This window comes from Apus apus, chromosome 1 (genome assembly GCF_020740795.1).
Source record: "Apus apus isolate bApuApu2 chromosome 1, bApuApu2.pri.cur, whole genome shotgun sequence".
NCBI classification, from domain to species: Eukaryota; Metazoa; Chordata; class Aves; order Apodiformes; family Apodidae; genus Apus; species Apus apus.
This window is the reverse complement of record NC_067282.1, coordinates 159,165,959-159,179,043: the sequence shown is the minus strand read 5'-3', so window position 1 is coordinate 159,179,043 and position 13,085 is coordinate 159,165,959. Positions and strand designations below refer to the sequence as shown.

The window sequence follows — 13,085 nt, the reverse complement described above, 5'->3', positions numbered from 1 at the left end:
TTTCTCTGCTCTTCTTTCTAAAAATCACAGGCAACAATATATGTTTTGGTTTTTTTTTCCATCTTCATTTCAGAGGTTTTGTGAGAGATTTAACCAATTAGATGTGTTTTTAATAAACAAATCTAGAGGCTCATGTTTCTTTTCTTTTGTCCTTAAAGTTGGAATGCTGTCCTACAGACAATTGAAAACAGGACAGTCCTAATAGATTAAATCTGTTTGCACTAGTTTTAAAAACACATTTTGGCTCTTGTTATCAGCAGAAACAAATTAGTCTGTAGGAAAAAAAGAAAATATCAACATGCTAGGATGCAGCTTGACTCTAATTAGCATAAAGGATCCTCTCAAAAGCTTTTTTTTTTAAAAAAAACACACAAAAAACCCCAAAAAAAACAAAACCCAAAACTTGTACAGTTTTTTAGAAAATTTGGGACTTTTAAGAGAGCTTTAAAAAAGTGTATGGTAGATTTAAAAGTCTGGTATTCTGACCTGGAATAACCCACATGTAAAGAGAAGAGCATTGTCAGAGGAGATGCCACTCAGCCTGGTTCCCACAGATTTGGACTTGCTAACCCCAAATTCAGTAGTGGCTTAATGACCACTGTGATTCTTCAGTCCACAGAACCAGACAGAACAAAGTCTGCTGATACGGATGTGCGGGATTGGCCATGGTCCATTGATCTACGAAGTCTAGGAAATAATTTTTTAACCTACATGGTTAGCTTTGAGATTTGAGCAGAGTTAGTGGGGAGCTGAGCTGAACCCAAACTGGCTTTTTTTTTTTTTGTCCCTAAAACTGGAAAAGGACCAAACCATCCTTCTGAGGTTTTGTTGAGCTTGGACCGCAACTAAACTGGAAGAACTTAAGTCAGGGCTGAACCCAAAGGGAACCAAAATGAAAAATTTAAGGGCTTCTCTCCTTGGACTTAAAGTATTACCTGTGAACATCCTTATTCTGTAACTTGAAAGTACAATAAACACCTGGGGTGCATTGCTGAAGACAAAGCCAAAACATCAGTAGCACATTTACAATTTCTAGTAGTGAATCTGCAGCACTAGCTATAAACTAGTGGAAGGAAAGGGAAACACTAGATTTTTCCTTTAATCAGACTTGGACTTTTGCTGTCATCCTCCTCCTCCTTAGGCTTATCTCTTTCCTTCCACTGCTTTTCTTCCTTACATCTCTATTTAGACTGTAAGCAAAGACATTAATAAGTGCTGGCTGTATGACTGCTACCATTTACTTGAGCAGGAACCAGAGTTGCTCTGTGCATATCCGTATGTTTTGCTTATTTTCTAAGATATTCTTGGACAGTATAAAACAAATAATCCTAATTGCCTCATCTGGCAAAAAGATAAATGCAAGGGAAGTAACTGCTTGTCTTCATTTTCTATTTTAAAGCATAGGCACATTATCTGCAATTAAATGCAGCTGTCAGGCTCACAGTGATGTGATATTTTAAGTCTCCCAAGTTTGGCCATTCCAGTTCCAGATATAATAGAGTCCCCAAGATCATGACTGAAAAGAAAAAAAAGCTGACAATCAGAAATTGAGTGCAGCATTTGTGCTGAGGAACGATCCTATAGATGGTCTGCTCCCTGGTGCCAGTCTGTGTTGTTCACAGCTGTATTTTCTCACAACCAGCATCACAAACTGCTCTTGACATGAAAATTTAAAACCACCTCAGCTGTACTTTGGCTACATCTTACATGTGTGGTTTCCAGTGTTGTCAAGGTCATAGTAAATATGTTAATGCATCACTCTGAAACAACCCATAGGAGTATTTAAATTTTTTATGTGTGTGTTACTAGAAGACTAACATGTGTGCCTGGGACAAAAAACCATTTACCTTGGTTTAAGAGATGCACTGGAGTAAGATAATATTTATCAATTATTTAAAAGTGATTTAAACTCCTTGTACCAAATCTGTTACCTGGAACTAATCCTAGATAAAAGCATTAAATCAATGGAATGAAAATTTTGCTTTAAAATTGCCAAATAAGTAGCATCTCTGCAAAAGCTGGTAACATAATAGATGTATATCATTTTTTCCTAACATTTCTTAAATCTAGCATACAAACTTTGCCTTTAAAACTGTGATTTACCTTCTGTGTCCACATAAATACTCAACTTCACCGTCAGCCACAGGAAAATGAAAGGAAAAGGATCTAAATTCTCTGAGCATGACCAAGTGCGTATGCATCTCTATGCGAAATTTGAAGAGAAATACAATGTTGAGCATATGTTGCATGAGAGCTCTACCAAAAATACTTTATTATCTTTTCCCATGGCAAATATTTCCTGGGTACGGTATCTAGGAAAGACATGTAAGGGTTTCCGTAACTATCTTCCAAATACCCTCAAATCTGTACGGTTAGTCTAAACTGAATGTACAGATGGGATTCACACAGCAGCAGCACTTCTAGCAGCACCTGCAGCAACCACCTTTCCCGCTTTTCCAGAGGGTAGGCATTCCCAAGCCGAGGAGAGCACAGCCAGCTGGCTGTGTTTGCCTGCAGCTTCAGGGTTGTGTGTTGCAGGTCTGCAGGATCCTTCTTCCTTTCATCACTACCGCGGTCCCAACGCGAAAGGAAAGGGCTGACACCGCTCCAAGCCCGTGTGACACCTGACACCTACACAAAGGCGGAACAGTTGCTTGGTGATGTGCACTAGGAAATCACACCGCCTCATTTTTATGGCTCTGTGAATCACAGTTTTCTCTCTTCTACTGAACTTTGGTTTCAAATATTCGTTTAAAAATGATGTGAAAGAGACGTTTCCGTGTTCAGCAAAGGACGAAGAAAGCTATGAGGTTGCACACAGCGCCTGAAATGTGGCAGACACATGCTGGGTCTTACGAGATGGTTTTAATCTACGAAAAATCTTCATTGTTAGGCTGTTCAGAGGAAAGTAATGGAGCTAAAAATATAGTATCGAATACAACACTGCTGTATGTCTAACACGATGACAGCAGCACCTGGATGGTTTGGCTTAGCATGTGCTTGCAGATGGGAACCAGCACACCTAGTGAGTAATGAGCTCAGTTGTTGCTAATGTCACGAAAACCCCATTTTTTTTTGCCATTTCTAATTGAATTTTAGACGTTACTTCCCCGCTTTCTAAGAAACCCCCGCCACCCCGATGCTGAGCGAGGAACAGGTCCTCCGCACGCCTGAAGAGGAGCCTCCTTCCCGGACCGCCCCCCCCGGGCTCCCCCGGCCGTCCCGGGCCGCGGCGGGGCGGGGGCTGCGCGGCGGCCGCTCCCGCGTGCCTGAGGGGCCGGCTCCGCGCCGCTCCCCCCCGGGACCCGCGTCCCCTCGCCGAGCTGCTGGCAGCCGGGCCTTCCAGCCCGTCCCGCCGCCGCCGCGGGCCGGCTCGCCCCCCGCCCCCGCCCCTCCGCAGCCCCGCCGCACGCCCCCCGCCCCCCGGCCCACCTTCCCGCCCGGCAGGCGGACGGGACGGGACGGGACGGGACGGGACGGGAGGCGACGCGACCCGGCGGCGCGGCCCGCCCCGCGCAGCTGCCCGCAGCTGACATGGCGGCCGCAGCGCCCCGCCTCGGCCGCCCTGCGCGGGGCCGGCAGCGAGGGCCCTGCCTCGGCCGGCCCGCACCAGGGCGGCGGCGGCGGCGGCTTCCGGCGAAGCCCTCTTGCCTTCAACAAAGATGGTGATCCCCGCGCAGGCCCCGCGGGCGCCGGGGCGCTCTGTGTAGTTCCTCACTTCCCTCTTGTAAGTACAGGGCGAGGGCGGAGAGGGCTCTCCCCGCGCTGCGCTCGCCGCCCCGCCCGCTCTCTCGCCTGCTCCGCCGTGCGGGGCCGCCGGCCCCGCTCGGCCCGGCCCGGCCCGGCTCCCCCCGCCCGCCGCCCCGGGCGCCGCCGAGGGGGAAGCGAAGGGAGAGGCGTCAGCCCGCGCGGTGCCGAGGGACCGCTCGGCGCCGGGCCCCCGTGGGGCCGGGGCAGGGGATGGGCTTCCGCGGGGCGGGCCGGGGCGGCGGGGAGCCGTGCCCGGGGGGCGGGCGGGCGGGCAGGCCGGGCGGGCGCTGCTCCTGCCGGGCTGGAGCCGCCGCGGGAGGCTCGGGTGCGGGGCGGGCAGCCGGGGCCGGCTGCGGGGGGAGCCGCAGCTGCCAGACCTTCCTTACTTTGGAGAAGTTGAAAGCAAAACTTGATTTTTGTTATTTATTCTTCTTTTTTCTTTCTTTTTTTCTTTTTTTTTTTTTTTTTTTCCGGGGTCAGATGTTTAGCCTGTAGCCGAACCGACTGGCGGGCTCGGCAGGGTGGACCTCAATGTTCGCTAAGGCAGGCGCTGAGGACGGGGTGAAAGTCTTAAGGCGCCCAGCGCAGGTGGTGTTTGGGGAAATGTCAGAGTGCTTCTAGCCAGGAACTAAGAGACTGTTCGTCGTAGGATCGGGAGGGGTCTTTTTCAGGGTCAAAGCTTTCAAAGGTTCTGTGAAAGATTCTGTGAAATTTCATGGACAGATGCCAGAAAAATGCAAACCTGCCTGTTGGTGTGGTGACAAGTCAAGGACTGTGCTCATTTAGCAGGACATGGGGGTGTATTTCTGAAAATTTGTCTCTATGATGGAAGGGATTTATTTTTTTCAGTATCTGGGGAAGTTCTGAGCACCAGCATTACAGCTTACTTTGGATCCCTAGATATCGGCTACAGTCAAAATAAATATAAATTCATTCTGTGTTGCATTTAATTCTGTCCTTGCGCTGTTATGTACTGAAATCCTGATACGTTTCCATATCTGCCTCCTTAGCCCCCGAATGGAACTTCCCCTCTGTGGAAAGTGTTCAAGGGCAGGTTGGATGGAGCTCTGTGCAGCCTGGTTTAGTGGGAGGTATTCCTGCCCATGGCAGAAGGATTTGAACTAGATGATCTTTAAGGTCCCTTCCAGCCCAAACCATTCTGTGATTCTATGACTCAGACATTTCCTTCTCACAGTAAACACACACAAAGAAATACTTAATATTTAAAGACCTCAAAAATCAGTACACCCCATTCTGGAAGTTTGCCGGGCTAGTGACCATGGCGTTCTGTGATCACTCTGCAGTCAGCAAGCCAAAGGACCTTTTCAGCAGAAATTCCCCTTTAGATTCGTGGCTTGATAGGCATTTTTCAGTGCATAAAGATGCAAACTAAGATGGTTTGAAAAGGCCTTGTTTTTGACAAGTGTCAACTGCCTTGGCAATGAAGAAGGGGAACTTATCAAGTGCTGTTCAGTGACTGGAGAAGTTGATGTTCCTTGTCTGGCACATGGGCGAGGAGGCTGCTGGACAGGGACTCTTGGTGTTCTGTTCATGATGTGAAGCACAAGAGCTCTGTAGCATCTGAAACTGTTTTCTGACTGGATTGAGATAACATCTTCAGAGCTTCTTCTGAGTGCCTGTCTTGAACTCTGAAAGCGCTTGATGAGCTCAGGGGAGGTCAGGGAATCCTGGAAGGGAGAAGTGGCAGGGATCTGCTGCCTGAATTTCATCTGATTTTGCTTTGGTTCAGTGGAGGCTCCCTGTGGTGTAAATGCAGTGCATGTTAGAGACCAGAATCTTCAGGTTGACCTGTCCAAAATGAGCATCCTAACACCGGATGGGGAAGTGCAGTTCTTTTTCTTGTCTGCTCTTTTTCTGTTTCCTTGCTTGCACTATCATCTCACTCTGTGATGGAGTTTGATGTTTGAGCTGTGCTTGGCAAACTAGCATTTTTTAAGGGCACGTGCCTGGATAGTTGTTTGATTCCCAAATGACCCCTAGACAGAAGGTAGGCACCTCAAAATTTGCTTCAGTATATGAGGAACGTACTGTGTAAGCCAGGAGAAATGCAGTCCTCATGGGAAGGTGCTGTCCACCAACGTTTTCAGCACTCAGAGAAGCATTTTCAGAAAATGGCTATATCAGAGGGTGCCACAAACAGGGGTTTCCGGTCTCTCTCTTGTGGTCCCATGTTCTTGCATTGTGTCCCAAGGTGCCGTTTAAATGCCTGTATGTTCTCCTGGTTGTCTGCCCTAGATTTTAACAACCAGGCCAAACAACCTTTGATGGGGCCTTGAGAGTCAGTAGGGACCTCTGATGATACAAAGACTTTAGCAGGGTTCTTACGAAAGCATTGAAATTCTCTGCCTCTCCTTGTATCCTCAAGCTGAATGAAGTACAGTTTCTGAAAAGTCTAGCTGTTCAAACAGCAGCCTCTAGATTAATTATCAGAAATGCTCTTGGTAATCACACTCAACACCTGCTGTATTTTTTTTACTTCATTATTTGTCATGAGAAAGTATTTAATTGTATTACTCTGACATTTTGTTATCAAGTGCCATTTATGGGCCTGGGGATAGGTTTGTTGTTAAAGACTGGACTAGACATCTTGATTCGATTCATAGGTTTGGCACAGACTCCTGGTATGATCTTGGATGAGTTGCTTGGTCTCTCTGGACCTTGATTCCTCTTTGGTAGAGTGGCTATAAAATGCGTCATTTCCAGCTTTTGTCTAGTCAGAGTATTAGTCGAGTGAAATGGAAGCTGGCAGGGGCTATCAGATTGCTTCCTGTGAATACATTAGAAGGGTAAATACCAGGGAGGGAGAAGAGCTTCTGAAGCTAAAGAACAGTTTTTTGCAGAAGGAAAGCCTATAAATAGAAGGTGGATAAATCTGAGATTGAAATTCAAAGGAAGTGTCTCATCATCAGATCAGTCAGAGCAGCCTTCCAGGGTTAGTCAGGGGGAAGAACATTCTGGTACGTAAGGTACACTTCCACTCCTCCTAAAATGAAAATGCATTGTGTAGGCCAGAGCTACCTGCTGACTCTGTCCCTGCTGCCACTGCCCGTCTGTGGTGCATCTGCCGGTCCTGCTGCTGCTTTTGCACCACTGCAGCAAAGTGTTGTGACAGCAATAGTGTCAGAGACCAGTAACAGAGGTCAGGTGTGACGTCTCTCTGACTTTTTGGGGGTAGAGTCTCTTAAGGACTGGCAAATGCTTTAGCTGCCTTTAGCATGGACCTTGACCAGTTAGTGTGTGGGATTATTTGGCATGGGTTTTATTCCAGTGAAGGACTGATCTTGACAATGCAAAAGGTTCTCTTCCTGTCTAATATTTTCCAGATATTAACCCTGTTTTCCCATGTTGGTGATTCTGAGTTTGACATTCTTTCTAAAGGTTGCCCAAATATAAAGCATCACTTCTGGATATTAAATATTGAAGTATTTTAATTTCCACGTACTTCCCTTCTACTTTTCTTATGGTCCAGGTTACGAGATGGATGCCAGAGACAAGCAGCTTTTACGCTCCATGCGTCTGGAGCTCTGCACAGAGGTGCTGGTGGATGGACTTGTTATTCAGTATCTCTACCAAGAAGGGATTCTCACGGATAGTCATGTTCAAGAAATAAAATCCCAAACTACCAGTCAGAGGAAAACCATGATGCTCCTTGATATTCTCCCCACCAGAGGACCCAAGGCCTTTGATGCATTCTTGGATTCCTTACAGGAGTTCCCATGGGTTAAAGACAAGCTGATGGTGAAGCGCAAAGAAATTACAGTACCAGATCCTGCAGGTAAGCCCAGGACTGTGGTTGCTGATACTTTGAAGCTTGTTCTCAAGACATTGTTTTGAACATACTGAATGTACCAATAATTTCAAGTTATGCATCGTGTGGATATGGAGGATGATACCAACAAAAGGGGACAGCCTGAATTTTGTATAAGCCAGCCAAATGCCAGGAAGTATTGCAAAGGTTGGGGAGTGAGAAGGGCTGAGTTGCAGGAGATGGGGAGACAGCAGGAGAAACTGCCTTGGGACAGGCTGAAATGCAGGACCCAGGCTCCATTGTCTCAAAGGGAATGGACTATAAAAAGTAGCTTGGACTAGTTGCAGTACAGTCTGTTCACAATCCATACCTGATTATTGTTTGTTTTACGTATGTTATACAGTGGTTTTTTTCTGGGTTGTTAATTTTGACAGATTTCTTATTTACTTATTATGATTTTAATGTGATTTTGTTTCAGTACCATATACTAATTCAGATTTACTTAGTTTGTACGCTTACCGGAGTGCAAATAACTATGATCATTTCTTCCAAAATTGCTAGTCATTGCTTAGTTTTAAAACAAATTTAGGTGCTCACCGATTTAGTGGGTGTTATATAATCTTCTTTAGTCAAATCTTTGGCTTTCTGGCATTCAGAAGTACTTCTGAAACTAGTTTTCTGGACTTCATGTTTGTTCAGAAGTTATTTCTTTACCAGTCTGTGCATGCAGCTGTTGAGTTGTCTGGAAGTCAAGACCACTGCTTAAAATGCCTGTTTCTTGTCCTAGTTTCTGGCACCATGCGCTGGCTGCTAAGCTTATGTTACCAGCAATATAGTGAAATAGTCCTCACTTGGGAACATAGTTTCCAAGCAGTCTGATGAATATTTCTCCAAGTCCTCAACCCCCGCATCCTGCCCCCTGCCTCATTTGAGTTTGGTCGTATGTATTTTGATGTACATGATGTGATTTTTCCAGTGTCAGTGTGCTTTGCATGAGACTGAAAGCCTGTGAAGATGGGTGACTAGGACCCGTTGACTGTCACGTGCACCTGCATCCTGGCTAGCTGCATGTTCAAGAACATTTTGTCAAGACCTGCTGGACAAATCTGACACTATCTTACCTTAGAACAATTTTAATGGAATACTGTGACAGCTTGTCTTTCAGTTGGGTCTCCATGGGGGTTGCTTTACGCTTGCTTGGAAATGAGTAAATAATTTTCAGAATTGAGGAAATAAATGTCCTGTGCTGCCCATAGGTGAAAACACTTTGAGTTCTTAGCACAATGTAAACTTGCAACACTGAGTGTGTTGGAAGAGACTTTGCCTGCTGTTATGACAAATACACCACGCTAATGTTCTTTACTTGCCTTACAAATTAGCCTGTTCATTAGCTAATTGCTGGTTAAGCTGTTGAATAATCCTTACAGTTCCAGAAACTCAGACACAGCCATCAAGTACAGCCAGGATTGTGTAGTTACTTCTGATTTGAGTACTGCGTCCAGCTCTGGTGCCCCCCAACACAGGAAAGATGTGGACCTGTTAGAGTGTGTCCAGAGAAGGGCCATGAAAATGATCAGAGGGCTGGAGCACCTCTCTTATGAAGACAGGCTGAGGGAGTTGGGGTTGTTCAGCCTGAAGAAGAGAAGACTCCGGAGAGACCTTATAGTGGCCTTCCAGTACCTGAAAGGAGCCTAAAAGAAGGCTGGGGAAGACCTGTTCACAAGAGCATGTAATGATAGGACAAGGGGTAATGGTTTTAAGTTAGAGTAGATTTAGGTTGGACATTAGGAATAAGTCCTGTAATATGATGATGGTGGGTCTACTGGAACAGGTTGCCTAGAGAGGTGGTGAAGGCCCCACCCCTGGAGACATTCATGGTCATGCTTGATGGGGTTCTGAGCATCTGTTCTAGCTGGAGATGTCCCTGCTTATTGTAGGGGGCTTTGACTAGATAACCTTTATAAATTCCTTCCAACCCAGTACATTCTATGATTCTATTCTATTTTGTGATTTCAGTTCTTTTGATTGTTCTGTAGATTGCTTGTTCCTGTTCTTGATCGCTTGTGACAAATGTACTTGACTAATACATATCACATTCTCTGGTTTTGAGTGGGCTGACTGTACTTGATAATCCTATTGCTAAATTTTTTGTGTAAGTTAGAAAAGGCTTCCAAATTAGATCAAAGGTTACTCTTATTTTTACTGTGGCAATATAGTGTGTAAGAATAGGATAAGTGGCAGAGAGCCAAGTTTGTTTTAATATTTAGGCATGTTCTTAAGAAGCCAAAGAAAGAGACTACCATCTGTGCCCTAATAAATGCTGAGTACACCCTGGAATGAATTGGAAACTATGGTAGCATCATCAGTGCTGATTACATGCAAGAAAATGTGGTTTGGGATGAAAAGCCTTGCTTTGCATTCTAAACAACAAACTTGTAAGCTTTTGTTTCAGCAGAATACTTGAGCATATGCTTGGCCTTAAGCATGGAAAAAGCCATTGGCTCTAATGAAACTGTAAGCATACTTAAAATTAAATGTGGTCATTAGTGCAATACTAGATAACTCTTGCCTTATTGGAAACAGTTCTTATAAATGATGATTTGTCAGTGGCAGTTTCTTTTAAAGAATCCATCTGTAGTGAAAAAAGCCTGCCACATACACACCACCTTTTTCTTAGACCCTAAAACTTTTTAAATGGAAGTTGGTTTTATAGCCCCAGATTTTAAAATCTTTTTCCTTTGAATCATGCATACTTATGAAAATCATATGCCTGCTGTTCCCTTGTTTATGCTCAGTTAAATTTTTGTTTATTCAAGCAAAACATCCCCAGTTTTAGCAGATATTTTGCTGGACTAAGGACTGGAGGCAAGTCATTCCTTGAAGGAAGGTTTTATTTTACAGTCTTTCCTTTCTCACTGACTACGTGTAGGTTTTTTAAAGTCAGTAAGAGTAGACTATTAGGTTTTCTCTATCTGAACATAAAACAGTGGCATGTACACAGTAATTTTTCTATGTAGGCCTTTTGATCATTGTGCATTTTGTTCAGAGAGATCAGCCTTTCTGTCTTTACTTCAGCTGAGGAATACAGTTAGTTGTTCTTAGTTAAAAAAAATCACAACTGTAATTATTAAGAAGCTTTTAATTTATTTTGTTCCCTGGTAAAAAACAAAGCAAACCAACAAACCAAACAATCAGCAATTTCAGAAGGACAGAAATAAAAACATTTTTGGTGATATAGTAGTGTAAATATAATATTGTGGACCAAGCAGCTATGAGATGGAAGCCAAAGTCTGAGACCTAAATAAGACACTCCAACTGACTCATCGGGAGCCTTTGGGAGAATCCTTCCAAGGCAATGGAGTTATTGATTCCTAAGGTGTGTAGCTTGGTGCAGCATAGAGTGTAACTGTGAATTGGCTCAGGATTCAACTCAGAGTATGCTGTTTGGCTGCTTGCAAATAAATGAACTTTAAAACCTGTGATATCCTGAGTTTTACTGCTGGAAGTAAGATGACTTAATGCTGTTATCTGCTGTAATTCCAAGGAATACAGAAGACCCTAATCCTGCAGAGCACAAGGAATACGTTTTCCATGGGAATCAAGGAGGTGATGTGCAGGCAGGTAGGGTCATAATTGCAGCAGAGGGACCAATATTCCTTCCCCTTGTTTCTTTCTTTACTATATGCACAGGACAGCCTTTTGCCTAGGGTCACCTTTCTTCTCTCTCATATGTATCTGTCAGATGGCCACAGCTTTGGGGAAACCTTTTCTTAAGTCAGGGAAAGCATCATTATAAAACCCCAAAATCTCAAGAAGAAACTTTGAAGTAACGTGCTTTTGGAGGTAAATATTTGTGACTTGAATTGATTTCAAGATGATAGGGTGTGTTTCTTGCTTGTATAAAAACTTTTGATAAAACAGTTCACCCTGTGCAGGGAAGCATTGCAAGACTTAGTCATTATAAACATCAACCACAGCACAAGTTCCTGGTTTTGAACATGAAAACTTCTGCTGAAGTAAGAGTTAACAAAAATCATGTGGGTCTGTTTTGTTGGGAAAACACTATTCTGTTTTTTCTGCCCCAGTTTGGATAACTTTATGCCTTTGTCAAGAACATAAATATTCAATATAGCATTATAATTCCTATGAAAAACTACAGCTCTTGGCAGCAGAATTCCATTCTGTCTAGGAACAGTAGCTACCCAATATTTTTTTTGCACTGACTTAAAAAAAAAAAAAAAAAGGCCTGACGCCATTTGTTTATCAGAATGGTTTTCTAATATCTCCACTCAGGAATTCCTCTACCCAAGCATTGTATTTCTCTCTATACTATGTGTTGCTATAAAATAATTTACTTTTAAACATGTTAGTACTGCACCTCTTTGTAGTGTAGATGATTTTTCCATTCCACAGGAAATCACAGCATATTGAGAAAGAGAAAAGACTGAGATACAGCATTTGCCAAAGGAATCCTGCAGCAGCTGTTGCTGTCTGGCAAATGTTAGTGCATTTGGGTCATGGAGTTATACAGATTTGTCTTGGGAAAGCTATTCTCTCACAACTGAGTAAGAAATATTTTCTAATACATAATTTTGTTGTAGTTGTTGTGGTACCTAGTCAGCAGTCTGCATTAGGGTCCTGTTTAACTTGGGTGAGGTTTTTTGACTTGAACAGATGTTGGTGTGGTTGGTGTTTTTCCCTGGCTGTGTGGTGAGCGTGTGTTCTCGTATAGCTATATAAAGCTTCATGTTGTGTAATACTTTGGATGGAGCATGCAAATACAAAAGAAATCAAAACATGTACTTCTGCTGAGAAAGCCTTCCTTCCCTCTTGCTATCCCCACCATTCCCCAGCTTTCCCAAAGTCTTTTTTCGACAGCTGGCTTGTAGGTTTCTAAGAATTCAGGTTCGAATGCTACAGCATTAGGACATGGGGAAGTTTAGCATCTCTTCTTACCTTTTGCTGGCTGCTTCCTGCCCTCTTCCTGTCCTGCCTCCTCTCACATCTAAATGCCACGAGGAAACTGCCTGATCTCTTGCCTTTTCCATTTGGATGTCAGGTCAGATAGGAGAGGAGCTGATTAATTCCTTTTCTCTCTCTAAAATGATGGACAGAAGACAGTGCTTTTTTTCCTCTCTGCTTGTTCCCTCTCCTCTCTTGTATAGTCCAGTGGCAGAAGGGGCAGTTTCCTCCCACGTATGTCTGTCTGAAGGAAGGGGATGGGCTTAGCAGCCTTGGCCTCACTGGCTTGACCTGGAGATGAAGGGGTACCCTTTTGCCGTATCCCAATGCCTAGAGGCTATAGAAAATGTTCTCTGATTCTCTGGAGAGATTCAAAGGCATCCTTGTAGGAGAATTTCACAAACTTTTTCCCACATTCTCGTCTCCCCTGAAAGTCAGGTGTTACGTTTATGACTTTGGCTTTGTTCCTGACTGCAGCGAGATCTGTGAGGTCTGGCATTAAAGATTTGTGCACACACTCAATATCAGCAGCATGCATCATGACATGGACAAGTAATCAACTTCCTTGGCTCTACAGAGCACTCTGTATATGTATTTTGGTTTT

At 44.2% G+C, this 13,085-nt stretch overlaps 1 protein-coding gene across 4 annotated transcripts in view; it reads left to right on the top strand.

The window, feature by feature from the left end:
• Positions 1–3,460: 3,460 nt before the first annotated feature.
• The window catches only part of CRADD (CASP2 and RIPK1 domain containing adaptor with death domain), a 165,052-nt gene continuing 155,427 nt past the window's right edge, over positions 3,461–13,085 (top strand). For 3 of the 4 annotated variants that reach the window (XR_007888559.1, XR_007888558.1, XM_051610092.1), the window contains exons 1-2: positions 3,577–3,727; positions 7,241–7,546. Coding sequence is in view for 2 of the 4 variants with exons in the window: in XM_051610092.1 (XP_051466052.1) it covers positions 7,249–7,546 (298 nt within the window). In the remaining 2 variants the exon portion in view is untranslated. Of the gene's footprint in view, positions 3,728–7,240; positions 7,547–13,085 lie in introns of all 4 variants that reach the window. The other variant, XM_051610086.1, reaches the window with a different exon arrangement.